This window comes from Teleopsis dalmanni, chromosome X (assembly GCF_002237135.1).
Source record: "Teleopsis dalmanni isolate 2A chromosome X, ASM223713v2, whole genome shotgun sequence".
NCBI lineage: Eukaryota > Metazoa > Arthropoda > Insecta > Diptera > Diopsidae > Teleopsis > Teleopsis dalmanni.
Genome location: NC_051848.1, coordinates 35,898,940 through 35,923,333, shown reverse-complemented (window position 1 = coordinate 35,923,333; position 24,394 = coordinate 35,898,940). Strand labels below are relative to the sequence as shown.

Genomic DNA, 24,394 nt, shown 5'->3' with positions numbered 1-24,394 from the left:
AAACCTTGAATGTCCTTGGCTAATAATATGTTAACTAATTACTAAATAAAATAACTCGCAAATTGCTTAACGTCAAAACATATTAAAAAAAAATTTAAGTAAACTAAACGAGTTCTAGAAGTTCTGTAAAAATATGTTTGTATATTCAGGGCATATTTTTTTTAAAAGATCACTTGAGGTGTTAAACATAATACTGTTTAGCATAATTCTATTGTAAAATAATCTGGTTCTTGGTTTTTTTCCTTTAAATTCTTTGAAGATCCGAATTTACCATCAATCCATCCTTAAAGTAGTCTATCCTTTGCGTTAGTTTACTGTAAGCGTCTACACATACTTTTTTATGGCTGTCTATTCATATTTACAAGAATTTATGTTAGAGAAATATAAGGAGTATAAATATATGAAATATATAGGGGTAGCATCCTAGTAAAATTAAGTGTACATAGTTACTTATTCCACTACACTTACGATGTTAATTGTGCACAGAATTGTGACGTTAGGTATGCAAGGGAGCACCAAAGAGTAAACAATAAAAAAGCAAACCATTATTATACTCAACAAATGGTTGGAGAAATTCAATAGCAAACCTGCAGAATGTGGTAAGATAGTTGGAGCAAAGTACTCGAGTAAGATGGACAACTAGACTGAAACCTAATATAATCATCTGGTTTCAATACAAATTAAGAGAAACAAATTACTACTTAATTCAGTAGTAATTCTTCTTCCCAAGAAGATAATGGAAAAGATTAGAGCAAACCCAGAAAACAGGCGTATAATAGAATTATATGTGTTTTTAGTTCTCAAAGCTAGAAACCTATAAAAGAGAAATAGAAACTTAGATAATAAAAAGGGCAGACACTTAAAAATTTGGTGAAAAAGTGGAGGTCTGGAAGTAGATCAAAAATCAACAAAGCATGGCATTCAACTCCAATATAAAAGAGACCCTTCTAGAAGTAATACGAAAGCGGTTCCGTAGTGTCTCCGAAGAAGGGTGTTTAATTTCGACGACGGTCGGTTTGACAGAACATTGATGGAATGCGTTGAAGAAAGCTGTTTTCCAAATTACTCTGTTCAATCATGAAGTAAGAATGATTAATGAAGTAAGAATGATTCATGAACTAAGTATGATTCATAAAATAAACATAAGAACGTAATGAAGAAATTATATTGAGGATTATTACTTAATTATCTGAAACTGATTTTTTGAGTGTTGGCATATTTAAGCCACTGTAAATTTTTAAAAACTATAAAAGCCTTCAATAAAGTAATATTCATTAGAAAATGCATAGCATAATACATCAGAAATAAAATTGATTTCATGTTTTGCATTATATTGACAACCTCACTATATGGAAATGCCGAAAATATATGTAACTGTGGGTGTAATCAGTCGTTATATTGCCATATCTGGGAAATTATTTTAAATCCGATATACTAGTATGCATATTATTTAATCAGTATTCAAAGCTTTATTCATTAATTTTCAAATAAGAATCATCAAATTTCACACAACAATTCAATAAAGCAATGATCTTATTAGGTGACGAAACCCTTCGGTATCACCGTTGTCTGTATGATCACGTTTAAATTCAGTACAGTATTAATCGGACATGAGTATTCTGGAGTTAAAGCCCTTTGAAAACTTTGTCAAGTAATTTTTTGCTTTTAACTTAATTTTTCCCAACAAAGAACAAAGTTTAATTAATATGCGAAAGTCTTTTCCGTCGAAACTTCTTAACTAAAAGTTGAGAAGATTTATACTTTGAAAGTGATGTTTCTTAAAATGTGTGATTTGTAGTTGTCATGACAAATATTTCTTTTCACATTTATGTAAAGTTTGTATATTAAAAGTCTTTTACTTGTAAAACTTATTATCCTCAGGTAATTATTGATATCGTTTCTCTCTGAATTCACAAATCGGTTTAAAGTTTTTGTGATTATTTTTAAAAATTTTTAAGTACTTGTAATTATATAGGCGTCTTGAAGACAGATTTGAAGATAATATTTTGCACAAAAACAACGCAAGGCAGATATTTAAGAAATTACCGTGAATTGTTTCAATTAATTGTTTTCATAGTAAATTACTGACAAAAATGAGAAACGTTTACTTTTCAAAACTTTCATTTGGTCATTAAAAAGTATATAAGTGGAGAGATGACATCAAGTGCGAAGTTTGAAAATTATAAAATGGGATAAAAGCTCGAAATGAATTTATTTAATTGAAGCTCAATTAAAAACACAAAACCCAAATCGCCACAGTTAACAGTTCAAGTACAGCTGTAAATACTTTTTATTCAAGCCATTTTAAATTTAATTGTTAACTTTTTGGATTTCATCGGTGCTGTTGATTATGACAGCCTAACAGATGCCGTGGGAAAGAGAAGAGCGGTACAATATTAAGCAAGTGGGTCTTACAAATAGCGCTGTAAATAGACACAGTAACTCCCATATTTACTAATAATATTTGGACAGTTCCAATCTATTAAAATTAAGAAGGCCCTTTCCCTTCGCGCATAGTAAAATTATCTTTTGGCTTCCTATATTAATCTATTTTTTTTTTAAACACGCACTACTTATGAGGTTATTTGAAAATAGAAAACTCTTAAACATAATTAAGATATTTTATTATTTTCCATAAAAACTTTTATATTTTCAAATTGGATTCAATCTAATAACGCTTGATAGAAATTGAAACAGTCAAAAATTCATTAAAAAGAGAAAAGTATTGGAAAGTCCTGCATAAGCTCAGCAGTTGTCTTAAAAGGAAATAAATATGTGACAGGTACTTACTACTTTCTTATTCCCAACATTTTTAAAAGACATACCATACATTAACTCAATCGAATACAAAGTTAAATGTTTCATCTTATCTTGTTTTATCTTATCTTTTTATAATTGGTATAAATAAATATCGGATAAATAAATAAATGGATAAATATCGTGAAGATTGCCATATGAAATTTTATTCTTTAGATATTGCTTATATATTTTAATTAAATTATTTTTAATTATATATTATCTTAATCTTATCTTAGTCACCTTAAATTGATAAGTAGATAAGTAATTCTTTTCTTAAAAATGTTTATAGAGGTTTTTTTATTACAATAATGTTAAAATAGAATCGAGGACATTGTTAAATTATTTAGGGATAACTTTTGACAGTAAATATACTTGGTTAGAGAATATAAAAGTCAAGACGTTGGCTTATAATATAACTCGAAATGCTCTAGAACCTTTAACATAAGAAAGTAAGTGTAAAAAATAAAACTCTTCTTTATAAGTAAATAATTATATTCAAACTATTTTATGGCTGCGTTATTTATAGCAATGTTGGTACATCCAAAATCAATTATCAGAATATTTTACTGAGAACTATACTAAAATCTGCATGGGACATCAAAAATGAGGATAGGTATACACTTGACTTGAGTGTCGAAAAATTTGCAAAAATTAGGTTTCAAAGACAGAGTGCTGCACTTGTTGGATTTTGTGGATGTGTACACTAATTCAGAGTTCACCGTCGATATGCTGGGCTTCAAAGTATATTTCTATAAAATCATCTGTATAACTAATTATCAGAATTCCTTTCTATTATCTAATGACAATGGATCATCTAAATGGTCATAGACACTACTGGGGAATACTTAGTTTACTTAGTTACGAATGCGAAACATGAAAAAACTTGGTTCCTATTCTATCGCGCATGCAAGTATTCATAAAACAAATGCTTATAAAGAATACTGAAAGTATGGTGTCCAGAGCACATATCCAATCTGATCTTAGGAGACACATGGAACAAATACAAGCTGCCACTGAAATCAAAAGAAGAGAATGGAAGTGTATGGAAGTGTATACTGGAATCCAAAAGGTAGTCACCAGTCTGCAGCTGCAGCTGAGGCATACCGAAAAACCATAGACCAGGAGGTTAAAGAGAGAGAGATGTACAGTACTACAGAGTAAGACTTAAAGAAATCGTTGAGTTTCTATGCTCTACTAGGAGAGTTGGTGAGCAGTAATACTTATTGTGAACAAATCTAAAAATATACGCTACTATTTATGTTATCTGTATTGCTCTACATGTCGCTAAAAGTGTATTTGTACCTATATCAATCCACGAAATGTATAACCCTTTATTAGTGAAAGTTTCTTATCTATATTATTTATTTTTATAATAGGAATTTACTACGGTTACAACCAGTTCACGGTTTGTAAGTGAAATTTATCGCTTCGTATAGTGTTGGATAACGTTGTGCTAATAAATACTATTAGGCTATATATTATTTAAAGACACTTTATTTTAATTTAAATGTTAAATGTTATAAAAATGAAAAAAAGACGTCCCTCATCTTTTCCACATCATATATTTTAATAAATAACCACGAATATGAAATATATCATTTTATCACTTAATGTGGCTGAACTATAATTGACCATTGACAATCACTACGGGTTAAGGCGAAGAACTTAGGCAATTAGACAGCGTGAAGTCACTGTTTACACACAGAAAAGTATCGGAAGAAATATTTACTTTTGTGAAAAGCTCTTTCATTTGGATTTTTTTTTATATACCATATTTTATATTTTTTATATTTTTTATATGGTTTGGTCTCACATTATTTTGTTAAATTGAATGTGCGGGTATATATGTTGCGCTTACGTATCTTTAAATTTTTAAACAATTAATTACAATAATTTTTTATTTTCCTTCAAGCAGCACAGTTGTTGTCCAAAACTTAATTGCATAATTGCAAATTTCATATCGCCATAAATCATTTTTACAAATTGCTTTTAATAATTATATTTTTTTTGTTTTTGTTTTTGTATACATTATATTATAAAATATTTTTAAACATAATAATTTAAAAACATTGTCAAAATCATATTGAAAATTATGTGCAAAAAAGCAGACGCACTGCCATAAATTATTGATTTTGACAGACGAGCTTGTCGAAGGGTTAAGTTGATTTAAAGACAATAATTTTCTTTCATTTTAAATATTGATGATGGAATTAATTTTTTTTATTTTGGACAAATACAATTATTTAAGATATGTCGGCTTTAATATAATAAAAAAAATTATTTAATACTCTATTTTTAATGTTTTGTACGTGTGATGTAATATGTTATTGCCACTATAATTTATTACCAAACGTAAAATACTACCAGGAGTAGCTTTTGTTGACAAGATATTAATAAATATAAAAATATATTATAAAAATCACATATATCTCACATACAATGTACTACAAAAGATATTTAAATACTTTAATTATTTTTGCGGAATATATTTTTCTTTTCATACCGTCTCTGTGTAGCTATAATCCTACTGGATAATTAATTTAAGATTACCTATATGGCGAAGAGTATCCAGTATCGTATCTTTTAATATAGACTTGGAATTTTGAATAAAATTTAATTTTGTTTACTTTTCGTAATTAAATAATCTAACCTTTATTGGGGTGTTGCAAATTTTATGAAATAATAAAATCGCGATGAAAAACCTTATAATCGTGGTTTTACAACTTCAAATCAATGACCTTGCTCATTGTTTACAATGCGAAAAAAGGTTTAAATCATTTTCAAAAATCTAATTAAAATTTTATATAAAAATTGTGTTATTTTTCTTTTTACCTCTTTTAAGAGCCACTTTGCGAGCTGGTTATTATGCCATAAAAAAGTGTTATAAGAGTGTAAAGAGGCGAGTAGCGACCAAGACGCCTTAACATAATAAACTAATTATTTGCGGCTTGTTACGGTCGTAATACATTAAACTGACTAGGTTTCTTTTACTCTTCAATAGGCAACAATTCAAAGCCATTAAATTATACGTTTAGCTTACTAACATAATAACCACAATGAACTGAAGGTAATAGTTTCCATGAAAAGTGAGTTTTAAATAGTAAGGGAATCAAGAATTATGAAATCTGTAGTGAGATTTTACGATCATCTCGAGGCTTTGCATATAATGGACAGAATGGAGAGAAAATCTTGTATTAGATCTTGTATTAAAATTTAGCAGAATGTTAAAAAGTGTATATAAATTTATATATCACCAGCTATAAAATATAAAATAATTATATTAACTTATAATTTTTATGCCTATTACAAAACAAACCCACAACAGGTAGTTGTAATGTTTTATTTACGTCGCTACCAGTCTAACATATAAAAACATCTTCATTCGTAAAAGTGATTGGAATACTGGAAATCATTAAGTGATAAAATATTCAAATACTGATTCATAACTTAATAAAACTTAATAAAAAAAATTATTTAAAAAAATAATAAGTTTTATTTTTATAGTTACATTCAAATTTTATAAAATTATTTGTTTTGTTGAAGTGTAATATTAATTGTGGACAATGGTCACTGTCTATACATATACCTATGTATAGAAAAACAGTTTACTATATGATTAAAAAAAGATACAAATAAATTAAAACCAATATTCAAAAACTGCTATTGGGACTCTGATAGAATGCATCCCACTTTACCTGATGATTAAATATAAAGCAGTCTATCTGACTTTACGTTATCCTTGCCTATATTAAGTCAAATAAGATAATCCATTTAAACATCCAAAACGTAGTCACCAGTCTGCAGCTGCAGCTGAGGCATAGCGAAAAACTGTGGACCAGGAGCTTAAAGAGAGAGAGATGCACAGTACTCCTGAAACCAAATTACAAGAGAATCAGGCTACAGAATAAGACTTAGAGAAATCGTTGAGTCTCTATGCTCTACAAGGAGCAGTAACTGCTATTGGAACTCTGATAGAATGCGTCCCACTTTACCTGATGATTAAATATAAAGCAGTCTATCTGACTTTACGTTATCCTTGCCTATATTAAGTCAAATAAGAGAATCCATTTAAACACATTAGAATTCTAGATTTATTTTTGAATATATAAAATTCAATGCAATATATAAAGTAGTTTTCGAAATATTCAACATTGACCACAAATGGTTAGAGAATGTCTTCTTCTTCTTCTTAGTTGGCCATTACAGACGTGTGTCGTCCTTGGCCGCGTCGAGTAGCCTCCGCCAGTCAGCCCGATTAGTTGCCTTCTGACGCCAGTTGGTAGTACCGAGCGCCCCCAAATCGTTGGTCACCTGGTCCTTCCACCGAAGATGCGGACGTCCTCTACCGCGTTTTTCCACCTGCGGGTATCGAATCAAATACCTTTCTAGCCGGAGCACTTTCTTCCATTCGCACGACATGACCAAGCCAGCGTAGCCGCTGAATTTTTATGGGCTTAACTATGTCAATGTCGCGGTATAGCTCATACAGCTCATCGTTCCATCTAATTCGATACTCGTCGCCAACGCGTAAGGGACCATAGAGAATGTCTACCATACTATAAAAAATACCGACTATACTCTTATGAGAAATAATGCCATAAGAACGCAAACAATGACATGTACTATTCAACTGTTAAGTCTCCCATAAAGACGGTGATCAATTATGTATCAATAACGTTTATATACTGCGACTCGTGGATACTTTTATAATTTTTATTATAAATAGGATTAATTGTTGTTGGGGTGTATATATCCATTTCTGTACCTATAACGCTTATATACTGCGACTCGTAGCATGTATACTTTTATAAGTCCTATTATAAAATTGGTTATCTGTTGTTGGGGTGTATAAATAAATCAATTGTTATTGGGGGTACGAACCGATTTCTGAACCGACAACACTTAAATACTACGACTCGTAGCATAGAAGTTTTTATAACTTTTATTATAAAATGGATTAATTAATTATTTTTGGGGTGTATGAAACCTAATATGTAATTTAGATATTTTAAACTAAATTTCTGCTATACATTTTCGGTAAGAAAATCATATTACTAAAATCTGTTCCAGATAATTTCTCAAAATGCTACACAAAGAATTTATATCATTATATATACGATATGATTTATAAATTATAGATCTATAAACCCATCTTTGAATATCTCTGAAAATCTCATTTTTCTAGTTATTACGCAAAATAAAGTACGAGTCGTCAGGATTTGTAAATAATAGAGATTTGATATTTAAGAAACTGCTGACAAATTTTCAAGAAATAGTGCTTTAATTTATTTTTATTAGTCCCGAGTTTATAGCGCTACTGCATTTAGTGCAGTACTGTATTCGTAGTTATAATCATTGAATCCATAATGTGATTGATTGATGGCGTAAGTGTTTAAAATCCGAAAAGCTGGTTTATGATAATAGTTAAAATATGTCTTAAGTAAAATTGATTATTTATCTTTTTACAAGATATGTTGTGGTTTGCTGTTGGCTTTGAAAAGAAATATTATACTACGCAATCTCGGATATAGAATAACATGAAATTAATCTGAAAATTTTATTGGCAAGATTAAAACTAATAAAACTTTAAATTTTATTAAAACTTTAATAATTTTTCAGTGTATATCTTTACTTTATTCGATTCCATGTCAAGATTTATCGAAGAGCGCAAAAAATCTTTCATTTTTTAATTTCTGTTCTTTGGTGATTATTCTCTATTCTCCTAATAAGTTCTATTAGTTTGATATAAAGAAATAATTACAGGGAGTTTAGTATGATGTATATATTGACTGCAAAAGTAATTTTTAATTGAATGGATAAACTTTTTATTCTGAAACCGGTACTTTAAAGCTAACTGCTCTTGTTAAAACAGCACTTTTTCCGGATTGAGTGGATTTATCTTAAGTCACGAGTAACGTATCCATACATTATTCATAGTAATTAGTCAAAGTAAATACTCTATCACTCTCTCGGTATACAGTGAGCAGACGTTACGTCCATCGCACCAATGGTTTCATTATACTTAAATATTTGTAATAAATTGAAATCACTATATCATTTGATGTGTCTATCATCTCTGCAAAATTGTGCAGTTTTATTCATATATTAGACAAAACAATAATATGGACTTCATCGACGATGTCTGGCATGGTGCTTGCAATTCAATATCCTGTATGAGATGTGATACAAGTGGGGCCATAGTTAAGCCTTGTTAAAACTTTCGTATGTGGGTGTTTGATCACTACTGGTTCTCTGTTTCATAATTATAAATATTATTCGTTTTTATCCTTTACCAAAACATGATTTAGCTATGGATTTTCCTTAAATTTTATTAATCCAGTGTGGTTAAAAAGTACTACATAAGTGGTATATAACACGTAGTTTCTTACAACTTATTGACTTGTCCTAATTCATTACCTTATTTTCTTACTCTAACAGATCTGTCACATGAAATAGTATATGGTGGTAGGCACTGCCGTTATAGAGTGTACAATTTCTAGACCTTTACACTCCCGTTTCGAGAAAACATTCCAGTTTGTATTTACATATGGTATATGAAAAAAATTTACGACCATCAGTTGCAAAAAAATAATTAAATATTTGAATGATCTGTTTTGATGAGTATTGATGAGTATTTAATTTTCACTAAACTTGCAACTGTTGCTACATTCAGAATGCATATAAAATAATTTGATGTTGTATAAACTTTATTAAGAAAGACTTAATGTGAACTTAAGTTGTGTCACCGTTAAGTATTCAATATTGGGCGCTAAAGTGTCACTTAAATTTTAATTGAATTTAACATTTTACTGTCAAATCAACAAGTAAGTGTACATTGTATAATTTATTTTCAACACTTAATTTTATAAACATTTAAGTACAGTTACTACAGTGACGTGAAGCTAATTACTGTTAGCTTTCTTATAAAAATTAAATATATTTTTTTTTTAGCTTTTTTTTTTTTGATTTTTATGTTTGGATTACGTCTTTTTCCAAATACAGAAATATTTTAAATTATTTCTATATAAATTAAATACTAATTTAAAACTAATCAATTAATGTTAAAAATAATTACTGAGATGGTCTTAAATAAAATTAATATTTTTTGTTTGGTGTAGGTCGATTAATGGTTGAGCGGTTGAGTGGTTGAGTTCTAACAAAGAAGTACTTAGAGATTAACTAAATAAAAAAAAATAGTAAATAAATAAGCAAAAGTAATGAAACTTACATTAAATTTAATTACAAATAAAATAATTATAAAAATAATAAAATATAAAGTTAATTTAAATAGCAATTTAATTTTTGTTAGGCGAAAGGTAACATCATTTTGACAGTAAAAATGCAAACAGCCAAAAATTTGAAAAGTGGACAAAGCACATTCAAATCATTTGCTCATCATGTGACTCAGTAGTACAAATATTCTATAAGTAGGCAACAATGGAAGATAAAATACTAAATAAGAATAAGAGATTAAAAAATTGCTTTGCATACCTCATTACTCATCAACGTTTACGCATAATTCAAGTTGATATATCTAAACTTTTTTGGCTTTAATCCAGGTCACTGCAGTTGTGCATAAGTTTCGATTTTAATTTTATTTTAAATTTTTCCAAAAGAATAATAAATTATTTAAATATTTTTTTAATTCAATATCAGATTTTTGAAACCAGCAGCGTAATTCCATTCAGTCGATAGTATCAGGGTCAGTATATGTAAGTTCGATTTCCAATGATAAATTGTCTTTCTTTTTTCTCACTAATTATTAAAGTTCATTGTCAATGTTTTGTGGTCATCTCTTAATCTTGTACCTTTAATAATGGTTTTTCTTATTATGCTTTTAAGCTATTTTTTAAACAATTTAGATTATTGCACATTTTTCACATATCTGACCCTTAAACCTTAACCCAATTGATTTATTTGTTTAACCGTGTTTAATCTTAATAAACTAATAAGTTTGCAATAGTTTAGGTCGGAAATATTTTTAATGATTTACTATTATATTGCGAACAATAAAATCATATATAATGTTATAATGTTAGTTTTATGTTTGAAATGAAATATTGTAACCAAAGGTACTATTGCGCTACCATCTACTACTATAAAATTAATCTATAAAAACTTTTCTAGTTCCGCCATACTAATGAGTTTTAGAATATCATCTGAATTTAGCGTTATTGATTTGTTACTCGAAATTAAGTATGATCTCAAGTACTATTGTCGGTTTTGTGTTAGTACATTACATTCCTTTAGTATATGGTCTGATAACAAAGTTTCTTAATCGTATAAATTATAGAGTTTGATGCAATAACTTTACTGCTAAAATATTCCTTAAATATTAATAACCCGTACTTAACCTACTTAATTAGTAGTAAATTAATACTTAATACTTAAATAATTTTACTATTGTATAACACTTGACTAATAGGATTTTAGTTTGCTCTAAAATTCGGTTCAGCATCCATTATTGTCATGTAAGCTTCAGTTCTGCCAAGTTCATTGATTTACTCATTTCTCTGACCTTCTGTATTTAGGCACCTAATAGAGACTGACTTAATTAATCTAGTATGATTTAGTTTCTGTTGAAAATTCCATACTTATTAACTTTTGACTTGGTTAGTGCTCGATTGGTAACATGACATTCTTAGCGTAAGACTATATGCTGACAAAACTGCTACTATTTCCACTTGGAAATTGCTTGAATGGACTCTAATGAGCTCTGCCAATTTTCAACTTATCGCAATTCAAGTAAGAATCACGTTGAAAATATGTAAATGAAAAATTCGATCGCTTTGTCACTATTCCCCAGATGTCACTTTATCAATTTAATACTTGCTCTGATCAATACAAAATGCTCTTTAATCCAAGCACTTCAGAAACTACGAAGATATCCAAAAGGGACTCGATGAATGAGTCCCATCAAAAGACAAACAATTTCTTTTCCATGGAAAAGTTATTTGTATTGCGATAATATAGTATTTTTTGTCTAAACCATATTCCTTAAAAACCTGGTCTAGGATATGTTATTATATGATATCACGTGAAGATAATATACAAAAAAAAAAAAATAAAAATTTAAGCTCTTAAACATATACGTCCATAAAATATGATATTTTTAATGTAAGACCCTCAATGTAAGTCTTAGGAGTCGAAAACACACATTGAGCGAAAAACATTATCGGAATGTGTTATGATAGTATAAATGTGTTCCTAAACACATAGTTTAGGAATGTGTTGTGTACCTATAATAAAATGACCACAATGCGAAATTTCTGTTATGCTCTTGTGGTACTTGAGAAGTTTCACTATAAAAATGATGAGATATTTATCAAGAAAAAATTTAAGTCTTGTTATATGGTTGCAATACTAAAATCTGTTTAAATTTATGAATATTGTTGTAAGTTGCAGAAGATTAATTATTAAAGAAAATATTTATTTTTATAGTTACTTTTTGTATGCTAATCTGACACATAACAAATATGTTATTGTCAATTTAAATTTTAAAGTAAATTCTAAAATTTTTTTTGTAAGTGCTGCCAAAAATTCAATTAATCAAAATAATAAAAATAGTGTTGTTGTAATTCACTACTATTCGAAACCTTAATAAATTATTTTTATAATAATGAAGTCAAGAAAATTCGTCTAAAAGTTTTAGTTGAAATTTAGAACTTAAGAATATCATTTTGAATTACGTCAGTAAAGGTGTATAATTTGAATTAAATGCTTTAAGTCTAAGTCTTGAACCAGAAGTCTTAGTTAGAGTTTAGATCTTGAGAATATCATTCTGAATAATATATAAACTATACAATATTTTATGTCAGTAAAGGTGTATAATTTGAATTAAATGCTTTAAGTCTACGTCTTGAACCAGAAGTCTTAGTTAGAGTTTAGATCTTGAGAATATCATTCTGAATAAAAAAAACTATACATTATTTTATGTCAGTAAAGGTGTGTAATTTTCATTGAATGCATAAATATTTAGTTGTAGTTCTTTAATATATTTGTAATTAAAAAATTTTGTTCTTTAGTTTCGATATAAAAAATATTTCGTAAAATTTGAACAATACCAGCATTTCTTACTAAACTTATTCATAAATATAATTTGAGTCTTTATGTATGTATATTCCAAGATTATTAGCAGTGCATTTGCATAATCAAATGTGTTACACTTTGCATTTATCTTCCATTGTTTCTCGTTGAAAGTAACACCTAACAGCTAACACCTAACACCATCGCAGAAGTATAAAATCATTGAGATATTGGATTTAATTAATGCAGAATTTATGTGTGTCTTGCGTAGTCATATTTTGAGCTTATTTATCATACAATGCGGGCATTCATCATTTGTAGGCATTGCATTAACCGGCAGGCCGTCTGCCATCTACCATCTACCATCTGCCATCTGCCGGTATGTTGTGTGTGCCAAATGGTTTTGAAATTTTGTATTTCTTCGCTGCCTAATTTTTAATTTAATAAATTCGCATAATGCTGGGAAACAAAAATAATATAAATTTTGTGCGATTTTAATTCCTGCTCAGCAAAGTTTCGCATTTTAAAAACACCTTAAGACAAAACTGCCACGGAGCCGCCTAAAAAGCAAATATTTGCACAACAACAATTTCTGAATATGCATCTGCATACATCAGCTTGAAACGCGATAACTGAAAATTTTAAGAAGAAAATTAATTTGCGGTACTTACAACTTAGCACAGCCAGTGAAAGGCTATGCAACACTAAACTCATCCGCATTTGTGGAACTCAGACGAAAATGAACAGCAGCAGTCGACGCTGAAATTAGCACAATTGCGGCGTTTGAGATATTCGCTCCGAAATAATTGTGACCTGTAAACGGCCAAGAGTGAGGCGTAAGCTCTAATTAAACCATCAAAACAAATACAGTCCGAACTCACGGATGATTTACTCACGGCAAAGGTGCGATGCTAAGTTGACATAATAATTTTAAATGCTCGCAAAACCATTGCAACCCAAAAGCGCCAAAAATTGCAGATATTGCAAAACAGTTGCTTTTCAGTCAAAACAATTGTTGACGATGGCTGATTGTTGATGGCTGATGGTTGATGGCTGATGGTTAAATGCGCGCCTGAATGGACTTTGTTTGGTGATTGCATATTAGGTTTCTGCACTAAAATTAGCAAAAACTCATTTACTAAAGTTAAGTTCGTTGTTATCATATCAAAACTGCTAACGGCAGCGAGCTGAAGATTAGCTGAAGACTAAGACGTCGACTCAGACGTCAAAACTCTGCAATATTACAAAATTGGCAGTAAAAAATCTGCAACTCAAAAGTATCGCCATGAGCCATTTTTTATTTAAATGTTTTTCCTAATATTAGTCTGAAGACATCCGCTCATGTGGTGCTCATCCAATTACACTTCACATTCCACAGATGTTCTGCTTAATTAACTTAAATTAGGTTTTAAAGTGATTCAACTTTTGTTTAGAGCTTTGAAGATACTTCATCATGATTATGTCGAACGTTTCTCTTCTTGACATTATGCCAACCTAAGCATTTACAGTGCAAACATTTTTGCATACAGAAATGAATCAGCAATTTAAGGTTAACTTAGTACATATATATTAAGCTGAAAAACTTTATAAGAGTGTGACTTCGGACATCAGATACTAAAGATTCTTGTCAAGGGCAAAATAACAGAAAAAACGATCAACTTACTAATGCCGTTTTCGATTGGTAAATCTGGTGTAAGTTTTTCAATCAAGATGTACTTTTAGTGTCATTTTCATTTTCGATTAGTAAGTTTAGCACGAAATTTTTGAACACTCGAGATTAAGTTATAATACTCTAGATATTTTGCCAGAGTAGCAAGTTTACCCTGAAATTGTGATTTGATTCGATATATAACTTTATAAAAAATATAAATGTCTATTATTATTATTATTATTATAATTAGTGGATGTGGCACTGTGACCTTCGCGTTTATTGTACCACCTTCTGGGTTTAGAGTAGGCCACCAGCACATATATCGCCCATACCTCATTCTCTTCGCAGAATCTACAGTTCGCATACCCAGTTTTCTGAGGTGGTATTTTAGTTTACAGTGCCCTGTTAGGTTTCCTGTGTTGGTTCTAAGTTTTTCTTTTGAAAGGTTCATACAAACCAGGTATCTCTTATTGTTATAGGTACCAATAAGTGATTTGGTTTGTGTTATACTTGGTATATTATCCCAGTAACCTTTTTTATTCCGGTTCTTCTTTATTTTTATGAGAACGTTTATTAACTAACTACAAAAATTTTAGATTGTTGTAAAAATGTTCGATTAGGTAAAATAATCAGAAAAATAATTTGGTTGATTTAATGTGATATTAACTGAATCTTATGTCAAAATATTCGACGCAACATGTTGGTTCCACTATAGCAATATTTTGGTTTTCATATCTTTTTAGACTTCTGCGCCTTTTTTATTGTTTTTGCGGAGAGGAGGTTTAAAAATGCCTAACGCATAGTCACTGTGTCGTCACAATAGTGGTATGCCCGGTTTGTATGGACCTAAAACAATCTCCCTCATGTACCAGGCGCCTTGGTGTTAATATAATTAATACTCAAAATTTTATTTGAAATTTAAAAAAAAAATCTTTGGGCGTATATAGTTTAATTTTAAAATCTTCAATAAATATTTTTAAATAAATCGATTCTAAAAAATTATTTAAATTGTTTTTATTTTTTTTTTTATAGATATTAGAGTCTAGTAATGAGGAACCACGTCCACCGAATGAGGCAAATGGCAATACATTGAATCAGCGCGCTTCTTGGCTAAGTAAACTCAATGCTTTGGATGCCATAGAAGCACCAAGAAAATATGCTGGAACTCATAGTGCTTACGAAAATGGACGTTACTACTAAAATAAACTTTTCAATTGGTATTTGTAAGATAAATACAAAAATGTTAAAAAACAAAAATTGACACTCAAAAATATATATGAAAAATGTCTTTTAATAAATGTATTAGATGAAAATAAATATTTTACAATAGTTAATCTTTCAAAATCATTTGAAGGTCTCACAAACAACCATATGGCACGGTACGGTTACAATAATTTTGATGTAGTCTCAGAAACCTATTTTAAAGTTGTATTAAAAATTATAAGTCTGGCTATGCTTTTTAAAATGTATTTCAAAAAACATAATTAAAAAACAATAACACAGAAAGTTCCTTACATATATTTATATATATATAAACGAATTAATAAATGTGTATCTTGATATATTGTAGTAATATATAAATGTGTGTAAAAAGATAAAATTTCAAAAAAAAAAAAAAATTAAAGCATAATTAAACAATTTTAAACAGTGTTTAAAAAATATTATTATATTATATTATATTCTGATTTTATGATGTCATAATTGTATTTTCTAGCAAATCGTTGAAATGTTGAAATATGAGATGTAATAATGGTAACGCAGGCTTTGAAGAAATCGGTAGTAAACAGATGAACATTTTAGAAAGTATCTGTCGTACTCAATATATATGAATTTATATAAAATATTTGCAAAACTAAATTTATATGGAAATTATTTTCGCATTCTTGTAAATAAACTTGCATTACATCAAATGTGGCTATGAATTGAGTTTTACTAAATACCACAAAAACTAAGAAACTCAATTTATATATTTATTTATACAATATTTATAATTAAATTCATTTAAGCTTAATTTTAATTATAATTTCTTTATAGTTATTTTTGGATTAATTTTAATAATAATAATATGGTTATTTTTAAGAAATAACTTGTAGTTTATGTATTTTAAATGCAAAGGAAATCATTTGAATTTCATAATAATTCTTTTATTAATTTGAAGAATATATTTAATATAATTTTTGACAGCCCCAAATAATGTCACTTATTTTTTTTTCAGAATTTTTTGTTATTGTTTTAAAACTAAATCAAATAATTATATATTTCAAAAATAATTCTAAGATTGCATTGCATGTAAATTTCATGTAGTATTAACAGCTTATTATTTAAAAATCAAAATAATATTGTTTTAAATAAAAAATAAACACACATGTATTATCAAAAAATGCAATAATTTTCTAGTAGTTTCAGATATAAATATATACAACATAATTTATATACCTAATATATAACAAGAAATGAAATATTTTTGAGCAAATTATATACTACAAATAAATAAAGTATAGTATTTATTGTTGAATAAAAGTTTTAATTATGAGCAGTTAAATTATCTTTAATCTGATATTAACCAATTTTTATATAGGTCAAAAGCGAAGTTTTTATCCCACATTAAATTACAAAAAGGATTCATTTTACTGTTTGAAAGTACTAAATTTGGAAAACCATGAAAGAAATGTTAGCGTTTAGGTATTGATCTGCTCCTTAAGATCCCAATTCAGTTTATTTAGTAGGTACAGAATTGTACTTGGAACTATTCTATGCCGCTCCCACTAAAGCGATGTTATCGCGTTAACAACAAAAGTTGTAATGTTGCCCAACCCCGCTCTAACAAACCTTAAGTCCATCTCAGGACGCACAGGAAGATATGCTGATCTACGGTCCATCATCAGTTAGAAAATAAATAAATGATAATGATTCTAGTATAGTTAAAGTTTAGTGTGGGGCAGGGATAAGCCCCCCAACCACAATAGGGTAAAAGCGCGCAATAGCACTAACTCAAATCATGACAACAACAACAACAGCAACAACAACAACAACAACAATTAAGGCACGCATACTGAATGACGGTCTGATCAATCTGTTATAGCAACATTTTTCTATACTTTTAAAAACTTCAATCAGCAGATGTGCTTAATTAATAAAGAGTAAAGCGTTTATATATACTCAATATGTGAATATATAATATTAAATTTGAGTAAGAAAATCGGTAGAATTATCTATGCAGAATTATCTATAAATTGCAGCAAAATAGAGCATGAATCGTTTAAACAACCAGAGTTAGTAGAATACAACTCTGATGCTTTAAATTAATAACGAAACTTATAAATTTTTTATAATTCATATAAATCTTAAGAAATTTCTTCAGGCCGGAAAGAACGTTCCCCATAAAATTGTGGATATCACAAGACTAAACCATCATCCATGTAATACAAAAAGGAATGGAGCTGTGACTTTATGGAAAAAAACTAGAGTGAAATTAAATGAATGCTATTACAGAGATTTTAATTATTAATTTCAATTAGTTTTAATTCCAACTCTTATGCAGAAATTCTTTGAGACTTGATAATAGCTTTCTGAAGCATATACTATTTATTGATACCTACTTGGTATTACGGTTTTTGCAAGGAATGAAAGTTCATATATACATATATAGTATATGTGTTATTTATTCAGAATAATTTTGATATAATAAAATTTAAGATTAAAATAAAGGTTTCATGCGATATAATTTCTATTCCAATATTACAAAGGATTCGGCTTGTTAAATAGTCAATGGGGACCAAAAAACGTGAAATATTGTATTTATTTCTAGGTATTTGCTGAACCATGATCATCGCCACCAAGATTGCTCTCATAGCTTTTGCCAATATTAAGAACGAACATCTTACCGAAGTTGTATGTTGCTTCCAAGTCCGCATTTATAAAAGCTTCTACATCAATAGTATCATGAACTGCAGATTTTAATTGGTATAAATAAATTTCAGAATATGAAAAAAAACGATTACATTACCTGAATTTAGCCAAGGTGGTAAGTATCCCGCAGCAGAAATAAGACCCAATCCACTTGTGCTCAAAATCATAAAAAATGTGTTTAACCATTTTTCATTATCGTGGATACTTCTTACATCTTTATGGAATTTTGTTTGAAATTCTATGATTGGTCTCACACAATGTTGATCCAGATTGACATCTCTGCTAGGGATTAAATTACGTTTTAAATGCATGAGTATTTTATTGTAGCTGTACATCAGTTGCTTCTTTTTCTCAACTAGTTCTGTCACTATTTTCTTAGAATCCTCAATAATACTCTTCATTTCTGACTCAAACTTTTTCTTGTTCTCAGCATATTGATGTTTAATATTATTTACGTTGTTTGAAAGTAGTTCAACCTCTGTGTTATTCAATGGATAATCCTCGAGTGTGAATATGTCGGATAGCAGGAGGCTGTCCATCTTACTTTCTACATCGTTGACTTTATGGAGCTGATCAGTACACAATTCCTGAAATTTATTGTGCTTCTGCATTAATTGCCATATTAGCATGAAAACTGAAAATTTAGTTGTGCTAAAGAAGCATGTATCAAGTTCCATTATTAGTTCTTCGCAAATAAACTTCAAGGCCAAAATTATATGTATTCCGAAACGATTTTATGAAATATATTTTTTCATTTGTCATAGAAACTTTTGATTTAACAAGCTTTCAATGTTTATGAGTTTTAAAAACAGGGTTGCTGTGGGAATCAAAATCCTGGTTTTTGTATTAACCATTTTACGTCCAGTGTTGCCTAGTGGCACTATTGTCACTATGCATTGTAAAAATAAACTGTTGTTGATTACATTTACTATTTTCTTATATTTGTCCAATTCGCTGTTTTAATCTTATATGTTAAAGGACAATCTAGGATGAAATTTTGAAATGTCGAATATTGAAAGATTGCTTGTCTCTTTTTTTTTTGCCATTCGCTAAAATTCACTTCCATATGTGGCAAAGATCACAGTACGATCATATATACCTTTATAATAATCTTTTTAGATATGATTTTGAGCATGGGATTTGTTTAAGCCATAAAAACTATATTAGCTGTTTAAATTCTGTTCTTTTCAGAACAGAATTCAGAACAATTACCTCAATTAATTGGATCTGATCAACACTATTTTCAGACGACAGGATACATAGTGAATAAACTCAAATACTAAAAAAAATCGTTATTTAAAAATTATTGGATGCTCTGTCAACACCAAAGTCATATTCTAATAGACTTTGAGAGGGCACCGAAACTCCCTTAGAGCTTCAGACAGAGCCTGTGTTAGTATCTCAATGAAATGTGCCTTTTAAATTGATATCTATCTGCAGCTTTTGTGAAATAAAGGTTGAATCTTATGACCATTTACACTTGAAGAATACCAAAGTGACATGCAGCGGACTTATTTATCTGTGGAACAGACTTATTGATAGTTATAAGATGTAGAATAATACGAAACAGTCAAAGGTGTTCAAGTTAATTAAATGCTAAGTGATTGATTCAAACCGCTAAAGTTAGTAGAATCATCTGAATCATCGTGTGTAACATTTTTCAATACATGAATGATATTAATAATTCAATGGCGATTGATAGGAACGATGGACTCTATAGGATCTCTATAGTGCTGACTTTTTCATCAAGTAACTTTCGTTTTAAAATTGAGGCAGTAGAAATAGATTTGTGACTTTACAGTTGACATGCTCCGTTGACAGAAAATAGAAAGGCGATTAATTGACAAATAGCTTATTAATTTTTTTAAATCATTTTCAGATTTCGCGGGATGAAATAATTTTAAAATAACTTTATTTAGTCTTACATAAAAAAATATAAACTTATCGACTATTATTAATTATATTGAATGGAAGACAGCTTTTAGAATTTTTAGCTCTGCTTTTATTTACGGAACATTGAAACTATTGGCAATCCACACTATATAACTAATAGAGGTATTCATAACCTGGCGTAATACGCTCGCTATTCGTGTAACATGGTAACACTGTAAAGTTTTAAAAACATGATAAATGTATACAATATCCATTTTATTATTGCCGCTTTGTACTTTACTATATTACTCGGTTACCGAGCTTATCTAGTGACATCGTGAACACCCAAATAAGTTTTTAAAGCAATTATCATCCAAAAGATGTTTAATCTTTTGTTTACCTTTCGGAACTATGTTCATCCAATTCACCATATTCGATTAAGAACGATTTATATGCAGATACATCATTAAAAATATATCTCGGCATCAAATTTTAATCGTTTATACTATACGTCACAGTTTCAGAAATAAAGTAACCATAAACTTGAAGTTTTTTTCATTTAAGTTGGAGTAGAATTATGTGTACTTAGGTGTGAAATTGTTTTGTACTTCTGTCTGCACCTGTTTCTTCTTCTTTACAAGCAACTCTAATTTATATAATCCGATTCACTTAAATTTACCTAAAGTAATACTAACCTAAGTCAGTGAAGCTTTTGTTATGATTATAAAAGTATTTAAATTTTAACACTTCCCGTTTACGTGTACGCCTAATTAAATTTAATTATCTCCTAATATAATTACGAAATAGTCTTTAATAGCACAATGTTGAAGTAAGCCAGTAAAATGTAAAATAAAAACTATTTTTAAAAAGTTCATATTATATAAATAATATAAGAAAGCTCATCTCAAAAGATTTTTATATATAAAAATACTAGTGTATTTAGTTGTCACATTATCTGCAATCTATAAAATATTTAAACAGACATTAAAAATAATATATCGTCTCATCAATATAATTAATATAATTATAATTAAAATTTGTATCGAAACGTTAATTTGCATTAACTTTAACAATAATTACTATGATAATTAATATAAAGTAAGAGTACCCATATGTGAATAGGTACAATATAATTATAATAAAAAAATATTATATTATATTATTATTATTCAATATTATATTATTGAATATTATTCTAATATTCAATATACCATAATTAAAAAAAAAAAGTTCCAATAGTCATGACGTCACAAATGACTTCATAGTAGTCAAATTGTGAATTGCTATAAAGTCTTGCTAGAAAGTTTTTCATCTTCAAGATATGTTGTATTCCACCGCTCTAAGGTTAAAGAAAACACTAATAGTCTTTTAGTAAACTCTATTGCTAATCCATTGGCATCACTGTCGCATTTTCGTAAATATTTTCGTAGATGACTGGTTTTTCAAAATCTAAAAATTTTCCATAAATATAAAAATTAATTATTTACTATTGAACTATTTAATGAACATAAATTTATTAATTTGTTAATAATATCAATTTTTTATGCCTTCATAATTTTTTTGTACTTTTCACATATACAATTAAAAAATTTTATCTTTTCCACGTGTGTTTGTTTGTAAGTATCTTTGGACATCACAATAGTTTTTCAACAAAGAATAACTCTTCACATCTGTTGGATGTTATAAAGCCCTCCTTCGACGAACATAACTCACTCTCTACAAGTCTCTTATTGTGCCCACCCTGCTGTATGGCGCAGAAGCTTGAACAATTACCAACAGTGATGAGAAGGGGTTCGGAGAATTGTAGAGAAAAACTATATAGTCCCTTACGCGTTAGCAACGAATATCGAATTGGATGGAACGATGAGCTATATGAGCTATACATCATAAACATTCAGCATCTTCGCTGGTTTGGTCATGTTGTGCGAATGAAGGAAAGTGCAGAGCTAGAAAGGTGTTTAATTCGGTATCCGCAGGTGGAAAACGCAGAAAAAGACTTTTAAATCTTTGCTAGAAGGATCAGGCAACCAGCGATATGGGGATGTTCGATACTACCAACTGGCGACAGCAAGTATCTAAGTGGGCTGGCTGGCGGAGACTACTCGACGCGGCCAAGAACAACTCACGTCGTAATGGCTAATTAAGTAAAGTGAGTAAATAATCCTGTCACATAGAAAATTTATGGAGTATAGCTTGTAACTTCTGTGTAGTGTAGGGTTAAATTTGTAATTAATTTAAATACATAAATGTTCTACATAAAAATATAAACTATACAAACTCCTTGCATGTTGTAATTTTATATCGGAATATAATTCTCATCTTGTTCATTTTGTAAATATGATAATAATGATAAACTACATATGACAATCGGTACTACTTTAATATTAAATTTTCACAAGTCAATTGTTACGATCAGACACATTGTATGGCACTCTAATTCTTGTTTGAACTTTGAAGTAATGTAATAATGTAATGAATATACCATATAATATATCATTAGATAATGACTGCTTATACGAATCGATGGAGTTTACTTAGTAATATTTAAAAATTGAGGTTTTAAGTCAAATTATGTGCAATATGACAGTTTTAATTCATTGCTTAATTAACTTGTTTATAGTATAATATAATCAAAATTTTTTCAAGAAATTTTTGATTTTTAATTTAGACCATTACACTGTATCTATGAGTATTTACTTCTAATCAAATATTTTGATACCCTAAACTTCATAATCTTGTGATAGATTAGGTATGCAGTCTCACGGAAAATTAGGACCGGATAATAAATATGGCAGATATATTGCTCTTTAAATTGGTGGAAAGTTAATAATCCCCTCACAGCAAAAAATCTGTTACCATTGAAGTATAATCTATTTTATTAGAAAAAAAGACTACACAATATTTTATTGTACTTTTTATATCAAAAGAAAAAGGCTTTCTTATTATCTAGAATTTGTTGGCATTTCCTAACAAGTTTTTCAATACAGAATTTTTTATTCTTTAAGAAATGTAATTTTTAATATTATTTATTTTTTAATTAATATCGACTTAATAAATGTTTATATTACCAGATTATCTACAATCTTATTTTTAATGGTTAGCTAATCGACATTCCATATATTTTTTCTCAATCACGACTTTTTCAATAAACTACACATCTATGCACTCATATCTCTCTGCGTAGCATAACGGTGCCTTCTTTCTGTAGAAATAATAGCACAGCGTTATCTATCCGTCAATAACGATTTCAACTGAATATTGAAAATTGAACACAGCTGAGAGCTAATGGCGTCAATTAAACACAGCTTATATACTTACAGCCATGTTTTTCATCTTTATAATATAAATTATTTATCAACCGCTGAATGTGAAGTAATTTTGAAAAAATTTTATAGAAGAATTGTAATTCTCCAGTAGATACATTGCAAGCATTACTAGGAAGTAATGGTCCGTATAATGGTTAAAATTATCATACCATAATTAAACAAATCTGTGGAAATTCGATCTATTAAAGAGCAGCTAAAGACTACATATCACTACTATATACCTATATTCGGCTGAATATTTAAAATACTTCTTTTGAATATTCATTAATAATATCTTATAAAGAAATTCTTCGCATCACCATATAAAAAAAATTGAATTATTTTTTCAAAATGTTATAATAGTAATTTTGTCCAATAACTCTTAATCATAACTCTTATTTATTTTAGAAGAATAACATTCTAAGACTATTAAAACTGTGTTGCTGACATATGATAAATTAATTTCCAAATGATGCGAATCCAAAACTATGTAGACCCATCAAAGTATTTTTTCCATTTAACCAGAAATGGGTAAGTTTTATATTGCTACATTAAGATTCAAAAATTTTTCCCTTCGAATTGCCTAGCTTCTATCTAACTATCTTGTAGAAACATATACCTAGAAGTGGGTAAACGCTGGTTTCGCTTCCATGACAAAACAGAATGAAATTTTCATGAAAACCGATACAAAACCGATTATATACGAAAAAAAAACGAGCAAGGCACATGAATAGTTTAATTCCGTTACATTGGTATATATTATAATTCTCATATACTTAAAGGATTTTTCTTTTAAATATGCTCTAGTTTTTTAAACTAGATAAAATTTTAA

The 24,394-nt window shown here is 28.8% G+C and overlaps 2 protein-coding genes across 3 annotated transcripts in view; one reads left to right on the top strand and one right to left on the bottom strand.

Moving 5' to 3' along the window:
- The window catches only part of LOC119689753, a 30,498-nt gene extending 14,527 nt beyond the window's left edge, over positions 1–15,971 (top strand). For both annotated transcript variants that reach the window (XM_038104653.1, XM_038104652.1), the window contains exon 4: positions 15,509–15,971. In XM_038104653.1, the coding sequence (XP_037960581.1) occupies positions 15,509–15,676 (168 nt within the window). In that variant the 3' untranslated portion in view covers positions 15,677–15,971. The remainder of the gene's footprint in view (positions 1–15,508) is intronic.
- A 2,146-nt stretch (positions 15,972–18,117) lies between these two features.
- LOC119689801 lies at positions 18,118–19,123 on the bottom strand. The gene is made up of 2 exons (XM_038104709.1): positions 18,483–19,123; positions 18,118–18,423 (listed from the first exon to the last, which is right to left on the bottom strand). The coding sequence occupies exons 1-2, from the start codon at positions 19,060–19,062 to the stop codon at positions 18,281–18,283; spliced, it is 723 nt and encodes a 240-aa protein (XP_037960637.1). The 5' UTR covers positions 19,063–19,123; the 3' UTR covers positions 18,118–18,280.
- Between the last annotated feature and the right edge of the window lie 5,271 nt (positions 19,124–24,394).

Bases quoted from the DNA above. Each gene is read 5' to 3' on its own strand.
- LOC119689801 (XM_038104709.1), bottom strand. From the start codon at position 19,062: ATGGAACTTGATACATGCTTCTTTAGCACAACTAAATTTTCAGTTTTC. The intron at 18,424-18,482 runs GTAATGTAATCG...TAAAATCTGCAG, and splicing joins ACCACCTTGGCTAAATTCAG to TTCATGATACTATTGATGTA.